The following is a 13,033-nucleotide window of genomic DNA, read 5'->3' as shown; positions in this document are numbered from 1 at the left end:
CCAAGAGCTGGAAAATGCATTCAGTAAATGTATCAATTTACATGAAGCAACACTTAATTTGAAAATTATATGCAAAAGGAAGTGCAATAAATTTATGGCCATGTCGGCGACTCAAGAAAGAAACTGTGAGGCGGAGATGTAGATGGAGTTCCAGTTGGGAGTATAGATATGGCGATGGAGATTCCGAGTGGCCATAAACTTGTTTACCAATTGCTACCAAGCGATCCGGGCCAAAACCGGAGCCCAAGCCAGCCAAGAGTGCCTCGTAAATGTTTCTATCAACTTGAAATGCGCCTCGTAAAATTTGTGAAATGTGACCATATCGAATGCGTTCGTTTCAAGTCGACGACGCGATCCGTTTAATGTTGCGCAAATTTATGTGATTTTCCCAACACAACATTAATTGATTATCCCGGGAGCCCCACAATGCAGGGAGTATGGTGGAATTACGGTGTCACGGTAAATTATTTACTATCACATATATAAATTTAAAAGGGACATTGACTTAGAAATCCTAGAAATTCAAAAAATACCAAGTACTGCTCGGACAAGGGGTTTTTTGGACAAACGAAGCCTCATTTGGAAAGTCCGAATTAACATAATATTTACATTTCTAAGATAATTTCTAACGTTAGACTAAGGTTGCTGACTAGTGTACTTGTGTATTGTATGTGTATTGAAGCTTTTGATTTTTTTGAAAACAATAAAAAATGAAGCAAAGTTAAAAATTATTAATGCAAAAATTTTCTGCGACGAAAAAATGCATCGCTCCGAAGTCGACCATTCTGTCCGAGACCACAACAAGAAGTAATTTCTTGCAGTGTATAGTTTTCGGCTATCCAACAAAAAAATGCCTACGCATTAGCGTAATTAGAAAATCGTTCCCTTAATCCAATAAAAAAGGAGGAACGAGAGCAATGGGACTGGGCACCCCTGTAATAGGGAAGCTACGTAAAATTGCCTGTTATTTGCCTTTGCCGGAAGCACCTCACGTTTACGACTTTGCTCTTCTAAAAGCGAATGGTACCGGATAAGATTATCTCTGATTGTAAGCTTACTTGGTTCAGTGAGTATTAATGCGAATTCAGTTATAAATTGACTTTCCGACGATCAACATCAAGTAATCCGCACTATGGAAAATAAAGTATCTCTTTTTTTGGGGATTATTTCATGCACTCTCTTGGTCCTGTGCGGTGCAACCCATGAGGAGTACATCGCCCTGGAGAAGGCAGTGAACAGTTTGTCCAACGTTGTTGGTACATATAACGCTGAATTTGACAAGAAAGTCAAATTTGAGGTCCTGCAGGAAGCCATCGAGGCAATTGATAAAGCTATGTTCGGCTACAACGGGGAAGCTAAGAAGAATCTCGATGAAATACGCGAGTTGAACTCAGAGGCCCATCTGACGTACAAAAAGTGCGTCGGTCCTGTCTACGAGTGGTGTATTGCCATGAACAGTACTCTAAAAACGATCACCCCGTATATCACTGACGCGAGGGCGTCAGCCGAGGACAGGGATACGCTGTGGAACATGACTGTGACGGCTCTGGCCTCGGGGCTCAGCAAAACGAGTGTCTCATTGGATTTGTTGAACCAGGTTCAGGCTAAAGTGGAAAATTTGCAACAATTGCTGGACGTCGTTTCGCGGGAGATGAACAATGATTTCGGCCCGGAAGGATACTATGGAAAGCAGAAGCAGTCCCTGCAGGAGGCGTTGGACGGAAAAGGAAGTGCTGCCGCGAAGGCCATTGCCAATGTTATTACCTCAATTTTTAAGACAGTTGTGGCTATTGTGACGAGTAATGTAGGGCAGGTCTTGACGTTGGCGCCAACATTTGCTGATCAAGGATTAGATGTCGTGATGAAACTGCAAGAGAAGGCCTCCCTTAATCAGCAACTGAAGGCGATTGAAGTTTTCTTCAAGACGCTGAGCGAAAAGATAGCCTATGCTAAGAAAATAGCTCTGGAAGTCGACGCGGCTCTAAAAGAGGATCATCAGAACCTGCATTCACTCGCTACCTTAATTACTGTGGCAAACAATGTGAGTAACAATAAATGTGTAACGTCGATCCTTGAAAATAATTAATTTATTTTTAGCACAACCAATTGCTGCTTCTGGCGGATCCAAATCTTCGGGCCAATATTATTCCGAAACTGAATGATATGGGACACAAGTGCCATGAGTACGTTGTTTGGCACGGCTATGGCACGAAGAACTACGTTGACAAACGAGTTAGGACCAAACGCGACACAACCGAATTGTTCGAAATGGGAAGGATTTCGCGAATTATCCAATCATTACCGGAAAAATACGATTTTGATATGATAGTTTCGGCTACTTCTAAAATTATGAACTAAGTTGATTGTGATTCCGCTACTGAAAAGGGACATTTGGCCTCCCTAAATGAGTTCCCAATTGAGGGATCCACCGCGGTTGCCCCACTTTTAAATTCCATGACCATGGATTTGGTTCTAAAACATCTAAAGTATATCTAATGGATCACGATTTAAAATTTAAATGATCCATTTTAAAAATTTAATTCTTGCCTAAAGCTTAGATTTCATTGTTTGCAATAAAGTTTGCAATAAAATAAAATACAAATTGCAATAATTTGCACTATATGTATATTTTTTTATTTTTATCTGGGGGTACTGGGGCACTATACTGAGGTTGTAATATTATGAAGGGCGTAGTAATATGCGAAGTAGCTTTTGGCATTTTCTAAAATACGGACGGTTGCATTCTGGTGGCCATCAACTTCAATGTGTACGATGTCTCCAAGTCCCCACACTACTATGGTCCCCAGAACGTCTATCCCAACGATGCCGGCAGAGATATTTCCCGAAACTTGGTCAACTTCTCTGTGGAGACTAACGAACGTGAGTCAATTTTAGTGACGAAAATATGCTATATCGGTGCACAAAAGTGAATATAAAAATATTCTTTTGTCACTAAAATGGATATCAGATACCGGTACTTTACCTCGTCAAGAGGTTTTTCATATTATTTGCATATTAAGCGCATTAATCTTAGTGCAGAGAAATGCTTAGTGCAGAGAATTACTTAGAAGGCTCCAGCGAAGATAAGTAATATTTTATCAGCAATTGATTAAAATGTTATAATTAATAGGCTTTGTTCCCCTCTACAGGACCTCGACAACTTCCTCCCCAAGGACCAAAAGCTACAAATTTTTTGGCTAACCTCAAACAATTTTGCGGCAAAACGATTTCCCCTCGCCCTAGCCCAACGCCTGACATCCTACCTGAGTAATAAAATATGCCTTTTTATACGATATATATAGATTTTTTGCGTAGTCCTTCTTTCTCGCTCAGTCTTTCCCTCTGGCTCTGCTCTGCGGTTGTCCTTTTTGCCTTTTGCCCCGTTGCTTTGCCGGCCAGCAGTCCTGTCATCGTTACTGTCTGCTTTCGGCAGGGATTTGTAATATTATGCTGTCAAGTCGAACATGCCCACTGACAGTTACCAACTGTCTGCCGGCTCCAGCTCGGTTCCAGCTCGCTTGAGTTCAGAGAGCCGGGTTCTCGGGTTCGGTTGGACGCTTGACTTGAGTGTGTAAGCCGACAGTGGGTTACACCCCAGTTCCCTGCTCCGATCCCGTCCTCGTTCCCATTTCCGTTAACGTTTCCTTTCCCATCCCTGATCCCAATTCAATCCACAGGACTGTCCGCCATCGGACGGTCTGCCAATTACACTTTTTGACGCCGAGCACAATGTGTGCGACGGCTTGGGGTTAAGGCTGGCCAAGGGGCGTCGACATTATCCTGGCTGAGTTTCGGCTTGTTGCTAACAAATAATGACACGGCAATTTGCAGATTTCGCAGCACGCCCCGCAGTAAGTATCTACCACTTGAGCCCACCAGTCGAGTTAACAAAGTCAATTCAAACTTTGTTTAGCTGCTGGGCGTAGCAACTTCTTCCCAACTGACTCTGACTCCGGCTCCGGCTCCGGTGCCGAAACCGACTCGTACTTCCAGTTCCCAGGCCCCTCCACTCCCAGCTGCTATCAGTGACAAGTCCAAGGTGGTTGATGCCTTATCCGCCCTTCCCAAGGACCGCCTGCCAGTGTCAGTTGGCTGGAGAGTCCTGCTGAGAGGAGCAAAATCAATTCGTCCACAATGTTTTTTGGGTTAAAAAGCTTGACAGCCGTAGCTCGATCCTGGCAGCTGGTGGTCCTGCAAGTCCGGGCACAAGTCTACATGAGTGGGGCGGCAGACGACCTCCTGCCAAGTTGCCTGTCAAATTTTGTCACTGGGTGGGGATTTCTCGAACTTGCCTCGCCGGCTGCAAGATTGATAACTGGGTTTCCAGGATAGGGTCTTTACTGTCACAAATTTGGAGGCAGTAGCTTTACCTACAATGGTATATCTTAAGATGAATTAATATTATTTAAAACACAATTTTATAAAAATCAAATCAATGTCAGAATCTATACAAAAACCATTTCATGCACCAGTTGAATCCTACAAAAGCGGAAGATGCTCGCATAAACCCTGTCGAAGAGATGCTTACACCAAGAGTGGTCTTCATGTTTGGCGCTGCATAAATTAAATGTAATGTGACATTTTTACAAAATGCGCCCATTTCTCAAGAGTAGTCGACTCTGACGGAGTGCCAAACAGACGGACGGACAATCGCACAGGAAGGCAGCGAACGAAAGCGAAAGAGCCGAGGATCTGGCCGAAATGAGACGCATAAATTTTCATATATGCCAAGCGAAATATTTCGCCTTAAATTAGCCTCAATTAAATGTTAATGCATTTTGACATTTCTGCCGTCGCACACCCGATCCCCCGGTACGACTGCCCGGTTCCAGCTTATCCGACCCTGTCACACAGATCACAAGTCCGCCGAAGACACGACAACAGCCCCAAAGAGCGACAACAAAAAAGAGAAATATGAATTATGATTCGTATATATCTCGGAGTCGTCACGGCCGGCGTGTATCTGGGCCTGTGCTTCTGCCCGTGTATCTGTAAGATGCACAGAGCAATTAGCGTTGATGTAGCCGCAGCAGCTGCGCCTTCATTTATCTTCCCAGCTTTGCCCCGGCTCCGACTTCGCACAGTTGCTTTAGTTTATATTTTATGGCTGACATTTTGTTGGCAAATATGTAAATGACTTAATGACTGAAAGCCAGCAGAAGGTGGTGGCTGTTTCGTTCTTTATTTTATACTTTTTACGTTCATACGGGCATATGTCTTCCTGCACTTATTTTAACTCGTCCGCTCCCTTGCTTTCTGGAATTTTAATGGAAGATATAAAGCTGGAAGGGTTAGGGGTTTAATGAGTGTAACTTTCGAAACAAAACTGTAACTATTTGGCTTGGCTTCTGGCCCCCAACTCTTGTGCTCTTATCTGCCTCTGACAACTGTCCGACTGTCAATCCAACTGTCAGTCATTTTCAATCAAGAGCACTACTTTATAAGTACACACAACATTCAGGCATTATCAGTCCATTTATGAATAAAATTAACCTTGTCACACGTGAACAAACTTTGCAGATTGCGTCAAATGTCGAGTGCTTGGATTATCTATCGCCGAAGTATCACCCCCTTTCACTCACCTGGCCGTGGAAATTTGTGTGCGCAAATGTTTTGACACAAAAATGTCAAAACAACAAATCTGCAGACAAGAAAAAGTGAAATACTGACAGGGACAGGTCCTACTTTAAAGAAAACCTGGGGTCTTAAAAATCAAATATGGTATTTTTGGATTTCTTTGAAAAAAGAAGAGCATTTAAATGTTATTGCTTTTTCAATTTAATTGAAAAACAAGTAAATTTAAAATAAAAGGCGAAATACTTTCATAAACAAGACAATTAAGCGCACACTCTCCCGTGAAGAGTGTCTATAAATATTTAAGCGCGTGTATATATTTTAAATTTATTTATTTTGTGTGTATAGCTAGAGCCGATCATAAATTACCCAGGCAATTATAAAGCGCGTTCTTCATCTGGTGGTGCTTGACATTTTGCACAGTTGTGCTGGGAGCTTTTCCGCTTTCGAGATCCGCGGGAACCGTGGACCGACAGCATCCCCTAGACAACGAATATGAAGCGGAGCAGCCCGACAAGCTGTGAGGTTATCAAAATGCAATAAATCAGTTTGGTTAATATATTTTATAGCGCGGCGACACCCAAGCACAGTCCCAGAGCGCTCTCCCTGGACTTATGAACAGACATTAAGCCTGTTAAACACCAGAAAAATGCGCATTATTTGGTGTAAATCAACTCGGAGCCACCATCCTGACGCGCAGATTTATATTCCCTCGTTTACACAAGCCAAAAAATAAGGCAAAAACCACATAACGAAAAATATAACAAAATTTACAAATAAAAAGTGAAATCTGTAAACTGAAATTACGGGTAAGCTGAGAAGATCGGGGCCCGAAAACCGTAAATCTCTTTCAGTTATTGTATGTCGAAATCAGGCGACAGACATCAGACATCCGACATCAGACAGCAGAGTTTGCCATATAGCGGGACTCGCAATCAACTTTAGCCAGACACCGAGTGTTGGAATACAAATAGAGACACGGCGTGTTACACTTGATAAACACTGTAGAGCCAGGGGCGCATCTGAAGTGTACTCCAGGGGCGCATCGGTGCTTCAGTGGCCGAGCAACTTACTCATATCATCATATCGCCCGGAGAGCGCTGAATGTTTGGCAAATATTAGCACAGTTGTTCCACTGGAAGATGTGGAAAAAGGGTTTCGAAAGTGGTTGGCCAAGTGCCTGCCTCTGATTCTTATTTGCCAAGAACCCAGTAGCGCTCGTAGGAGCATAATCCCCGGTATTTACACCTCACCTACACCCCCATCTGACAGATGATGTCCGCTGTAAATCAAACTCACTTTTATATATGGCGGATACTTCTGGCGTGCACTTTGTTTGTCCCGGACAAGTATTAGGGTCTCGGATCGTATATCACAGCGAGAGCTGATTAAAGCCCAACTACTTGTAGATTACAGAGTGGAAAACATCTTGGGTGAGCATATGAAAAGCGAAAAGGGAGCCGGGGACTCGGTTTCCCTGTAAAAACAGGTTCAGGCCCCAACTAGTTATCAGATGAATATCAATCTAGATTTACGAACCTTATTCATAGTCTTTTGCTAAGGTTATGTTAACTAATATGTACTTTTCCCGCTTAATATATTTACTTATCACTAGGTGTTGAAATAAGAAAAACCCCCTTTAAGATAGCGTCACTCAGTTACATCCGACTGTTTGATAACGAAAACTGCAGGCGCTCTAGTTCTTAAAGGATATTAGGGGTATTTACCTCAAACTTACAGTGAAGCTTTGGGCTTGAAACAGTTCATTAGCGCCATTGATCTTGCCCCTAATTCCCAGACATATTGAAGCTAACAAGTTCTTAAGTTTAAGACCAATAGGTAAGTGTGACAAATTGCCTAAGGTGTACTCATACAGTAGATAAAAATTTCCATAATGAGAAATTCACGATTGGTTTTTGTCAATGAGCTTTCCTCTAGAAGCAATAGGCTTAACTTTTAAGTGCTTCTTGAATACTTAATAATTGACGTATACTTTTAGAAAAAGTTAAACATTTAAACAGTTAATTGAAAGTACCTGCAGCGAATTCTATACCCCGGCTGGAATGGGCCCCAGCTATTAGCCAATTATTTTTCCTTTCAGTCATTTCGTAATTTTTGATTGATCACCGACTTTATGGCACTTTTTTCGCTGTTGCCCAGTGATAAATTTACACTCCACCACCCAACGGGGCCATCTTTATAGCGTTTTCTTTTCGGCCGTTGTGTAACTTTGGGCCACGCATTTCGTGGGGCCATGGAGCCTCCTCTCCACCTCGTGTATAATTTGCTGTCATAAATCGCTCGGCGGGGGGACGGCGGCCATCTTTTATTGTTTGCCCAAACATTTTTCAATGTTGCGTGTCTCCCTGCCAGGCCATAAATCAAACTCTGACATCGCATTGTCATTTAATCAATAATTTATAAACAGTTTTTTATGATTTGGTGTTTTTGCGAGAAGCGCTCCAAGGAGGCCTGCACTTTTTGCGTGCCATGGCGCGGCGGAGTGTGCGTGGGGAGTGACAGGCTTTAACCCGAATCCCCTGCATGGGAAACTAATTGAAATTTCTCAGCTGTGAATATTTCGTTTCTTGCCAATTATCGATTATTTGGCTAGAGGTCATTCGTTTAGGGCTGACTTGTTAGGACCAAGTTTATACAGGTGCGACCTGGGACGACCTGTCTTGGCTTTAACCAACAGGAACACTGACAAAACGTCCTTACACGGCCAAAGGAAAAGTAGAGCAACTAACCAAGCAAAAAGAAACCTGAACCCGAAATACACAACAAAATCGAAAAATGAAATGTCAAAATCCCCCAAGCGCCCGAAAGCTCATCAGCTTGTACAAAACAGTTAACAGTGGACACTGGCTGGCCGGCCACAGGCCTCTTTATTGGAGGGGGGCCAAGGTGGCTTAGGCGGGGCGGAAGGCTGTTGGCCCGGAGGGCAGGGCCGGCCAGGGGAGGTGCTGACGGCGGCGGCACTTTTTGATTTCGCTTTGCGGCTGTCGCCGTTTCTGCTGCTGACCAAAGCGCAAAATCACTTTTGACGTTTTTATTCTTTGTGTCGGTTGGGATTTTACTTGACTTTTTTCGAATTTTGTTTTCGTTATTTTTTGTCCCCAGTCCGTTTTTTGGAGCGCGCGCCTCGTTTCGTTTTCATTATCCGAAGCGTCCAAATTCATTTCAAGTTTTGCCGCCGCCGACGCCATCGAGTTGAGGCGTCTTCAGCTGTCCAACTGTTGGCTTTTGGCATCGGGCAGCGCGTTAAGTCCAACATAAGACGACCTAAGCGTTTAAAAGCCTAAACGAATGTGCATGGGCGACTGACTCAGTATTTGTATTTGTGTCCGACAGTCTTACTAAGCCACGAAGCACTGAGAAAAAGTTCCAAGGGAGCTATACAAAAAAAAACTCAAAATTCAAACCATAATTTGGTAAGGAATTGTGAGTCATAGAACTATTAATAGTTAGGCTTATTTCAACAAAAATCTCTTGTGTTATTATTACTGAAATTAATTGTTTTCAGTGCTCGATGAAACGGCAAAACTACAAAATACATAATAATCATCATCATCAACATGAGTTGGTCGACCGTTCAGCTGTCAAGTCGGCTTTTATTTTGCGCTCAAAAACTTAGACCAACTTGACAGTTGGAAGACAGTAGTGTTTATAACATCGACGTCTGCCCCACAACCACTGAACAACTGAACCACCTCGCCAGACCACACCGCCGCCCCGATCACCCTGCCCCACGATGCTGCCCGTTTGGACAGCTAAATGAGTGACAGGCGGCTCAGCAAAAGAGTTAATACTGTGATTAAACGGCCAAGAGAAGAGTGCCACTGTCAGAGCTGCCGACTGATCCAGGATGGTCGACCGAATGGTGGGCGGCTTAACTGCCTGACAGTTCTGACTGACCGCCGAGCTTCGGTTTGACTATTGCTTCCTTATGTTTCCGTTTGTATCTATACAACATTTGGAGGAGCTCCCCTGATAATATGCAAACTAAAAGATTATTTCTAATTTAAAAGGCAATGTGTCAGTAATTATTGCCTGCCTGTTTAATCTTTCAAATTAGCTCGGCTTTAATTTCATATTTGCATCTGCGTAAAGTTCCACAAACTGAGATAAAAGTGGCGAAGACCTGCAAACAGGGTTTTGCCATCATAGTGATATATAATGGTGCATTATAGCCCGCACTTTCTAGTCTGATCTCGTTCCACGGAGCCGGCTAATTATCTACAATCTGTCAGCAGTCAGTGCTCCACATTTTCCAGTGTGTGCGCTATCTAAATGACATGAGCAAGCAAACTAGCCAAATGACTACTAAATTTAGACAGATCCACTCTAATTCGAGAACGAAAGACCTTGTCATGGGGCGGCACGACAATCACGAGACCCTCCAAAACGATTTATCTTGTTTTTGTGCGCAGTTTTCTCTCCCTAATTCCCCACTAATTTTGTTTATTGTCTTTGCCTCGGAAGCTAAATAGCCTAATGCCAGTAATATTATTATTTTAATTTACACTGTCATGTTTTTAAAGAAAACACAGTCATAGATGGACCTTGCGATGTGACATCCATTATCTATCACATAATGCCACAGATTGTAGTGACTATATTTTCAAAAAATGTATATTCTGAAAAACAGATCTGTGACCAATCACAGTGATAACGTCACAATACAATCGGCAACTTATGATATGAATTCTATATGTTATTCAAAAATCATTTCGAATTCCTAGAAATACGCTCAATGTTTCCTAGAATTAATACCATTTTAATTGAAGTCATTAATTTTTATTCAAAAGTGTTATCAGAACAGCAACAGTGCAGTGATTTTTTTAATGTGGGGCGGTGGTTCAAAACACTACAGTCGCGAATAGATTTTTCTGGAAGAATGATGTGCCTACAGCTTTCGGTTCTGGTGATCTTTCTAGCTTTGGGCCTAGAGTGGATTGGGCCTGTAGATTCCAAACGCTGTAAAACCCATGACAACAAAGAAGGAATATGCGTGATTCCTCGGGAATGTCCGCCCCTTTTTCAGATTGTCACTAAGCACAGAAACGGAGAGACACTAAGCCCCCAGGAGAACTTTTTGAGACAATCAGTTGTTCATTGCGTGCAGGTAAGGAATTCGGCTAGGTTCACTATAAAATTCTAAAAGCCACATAGATATATATATACATAAATAAGATTCAAAATCCCCATAGCGAAAAATTTTTTGCTGCGCACAGCCACTTAACTCTAATGGATTCGACTTGCTGGCGGAAAACGACAATATATGCGGACTTTTCAATGATCTTAAGGTTTTTAATGGAAAAGTTGTTCGCATGGGTTCCCGGCCCTGGCTAGCCTTGCTACAGTACAACCTTACTAATCCAGATCTAGTCTTCAGAGAACAGTTCAAATGCGGCGGCACTCTGATTAGTTCAAGTAAGTTCTCCATCATATTTATATGTTTTTAGATCCACTTTTTTCTTAAACAGACTATATTTTGACGGCTGCGCACTGTATACACGATAACCTGTGAGAACAAATCGAATAGCTCAATTATAAAAATAATGCGAAATCCCTTTTTCCTAGTGCATCCGTCCGTTTGGGAGAGCATAGCATTAGCAATCCTAAAGACTGCATGTTGTATGGCATGCAGCGGATGTGTCTAGATGCCCCCCAGGACATTCCGATCGAAGAGAGGATCGCCCACCCGAATTACATAATAGGAGAATATAAACACGACATAGGGTTGATCCGACTTAAGCACCCGGTCCAGTTCACCGATTTCATTCGACCCATATGCCTACCACTGTATCCTGACCTCATCTTGTCGAGTCAGACCGAGAATATTATGGAAGTATCCGGCTGGGGGGTTACGGAGAACCAAACACTCTCCGACGTTCCCATGAAGGCATTCGTAAACCGACTGCAGTCGACCAAGTGCCTTGATTACAATTTTGATGTCGATGACACCCAAATCTGCGTAAGCGCCAGTGAACGCGATAGCTGCCAGGGCGACTCCGGCGGCCCACTAACCTTCCCGGGTCGATACAAGGGCAAACAGCGCCAAGTGCAGGCCGGAATAGTGAGCTACGGAGGAGAGGAATGCGGATCTTATCCGGTGGCGGTCTATACTGATGTCTCTGAATATATGTCTTGGATAACCAGCACAATTGTGGACAAACATTTATAAAGTATTTTACAATATTGAAGCAAACAGTGATTATGATTAAAGGTATTGATGTCTGATCTGTGTATGTGAAGGTCCTGCTTAGAGACTCAAATAAAAAACGATCGAATCAAATAGAATCCTCAGATTGTCTCGGTTATATTTCTTTACCAACAGAATAGCCGTCAACAAGACTTAGGGGGAATGTAAACCACCACGAATTGTTAGTCAAACAAATTTTTAATTGCCCTTCGAAATGGATTATCACTTGAATTCTGTGAAGCTCGTAAAATTCTATAAAATATAATAAGCCGATGACAGTCGAGAGAAGCTCTTGAACCCGCTGACTATGTGGCACATTAGGACCATAAATTTCCATTTTAATTGCCCTCCATTCAGATTAGACCGACATAATTGTCTCGTTATTCGTTTCAGGCGCCCAAAAAACGACTGGCGGAAGCAGAATAATCTCTCTTATTCTGTTTGTCTATTTGGGTTGTTGTGGTGCGACAAAGTGTCAAAAGCCAATAAACTATCTGGAGGTGACGAGATTTAGTGGATTGTCTACCCTGCGGGTTGCCTCTGGTTTTGAAATATGACAGTTACAAAAAAATAAGGCAGTCTTTAAACAAGCCATTTCACACATGAATACTTCTAAGTTTCCAATTAAATTTTACTATGACCATATAGAATTTTATTTCGTGAACAAGCTCGTAGGTCTTAAATAATGTCATAACCACACAACTGTGGGTATATTTCTATAGCCATCGGGTGTATAATTTAAAAAACATTTAAAAAACACAAAAAATACCAGAATAAATAAATAAAGAGAAAAAGAAAGTCAAAAACAGCAAATTCCACCGTCCGGCAGACACAGAAACAATAGAATTTTAACAAGAAACAAAATTTATAGCCTCTTAAGTCATAAATATATTTTTAATTTCGGCCAATTCACATTTACAACGCAACCAAAGCCCCAACAATCGGTTTGAGATCTTTTTACCCCTTTTTGATACCCTCTAGTAAGGGCATGCCGAAACGACCTAGGGTCAGGGAGAGTTCTAGATCTTATAAAAAAAAACTATAAAAAAAATTATAAAGATTGGCTTCGCATAAACAGGTAATTTTAATTCATTTTTCCTTTAATTTAGTTAAGTACAGGGAAAATACAGGTCGTTTATAGTGCTATCCATATATTTGTATACTTTTTGTATAGTTTTTGGCCTGTTAGTAGTCTGAAAAAGGCCGGTTAGAGCAGCCAAGCAACAAAAGAAATGAAATACGGAAAGTCTT

The 13,033-nt window shown here is 42.1% G+C and overlaps 2 protein-coding genes across 3 annotated transcripts; both read left to right on the top strand.

Moving 5' to 3' along the window:
* The first annotated feature begins 1,066 nt into the window (after positions 1–1,066).
* Positions 1,067–2,616, top strand: LOC26513886. Its single transcript, XM_014906785.2, has 2 exons — positions 1,067–2,041; positions 2,098–2,616. Exons 1-2 carry the CDS (start codon positions 1,133–1,135, stop codon positions 2,356–2,358), a joined length of 1,170 nt encoding a protein of 389 aa, XP_014762271.1. The 5' UTR covers positions 1,067–1,132; the 3' UTR covers positions 2,359–2,616.
* Positions 2,617–5,855: 3,239 nt separating this feature from the next.
* On the top strand, positions 5,856–11,886 carry LOC6497825 (serine protease grass). 2 transcript variants are annotated; one of them, XM_044716160.1, is made up of 5 exons: positions 5,856–6,383; positions 10,515–10,702; positions 10,788–11,010; positions 11,064–11,103; positions 11,161–11,886. In XM_044716160.1, the coding sequence occupies exons 3-5, from the start codon at positions 10,908–10,910 to the stop codon at positions 11,762–11,764; spliced, it is 747 nt and encodes a 248-aa protein (XP_044572095.1). In that variant the 5' UTR covers positions 5,856–6,383; positions 10,515–10,702; positions 10,788–10,907; the 3' UTR covers positions 11,765–11,886. The 2 variants fall into 2 exon arrangements, with proteins under 2 accessions (XP_044572095.1, XP_014761840.2); XM_014906354.3 differs by lacking the exon at positions 5,856–6,383 and having other exon boundaries at positions 9,091–10,702.
* Positions 11,887–13,033: the final 1,147 nt, after the last annotated feature.

This window comes from Drosophila ananassae, chromosome 3R (assembly GCF_017639315.1).
Source record: "Drosophila ananassae strain 14024-0371.13 chromosome 3R, ASM1763931v2, whole genome shotgun sequence".
In the NCBI taxonomy this organism is placed as follows: domain Eukaryota; kingdom Metazoa; phylum Arthropoda; class Insecta; order Diptera; family Drosophilidae; genus Drosophila; species Drosophila ananassae.
The sequence above is the reverse complement of the archived record's forward strand: the minus strand, read 5'-3'. Positions and strand labels throughout refer to the sequence as shown.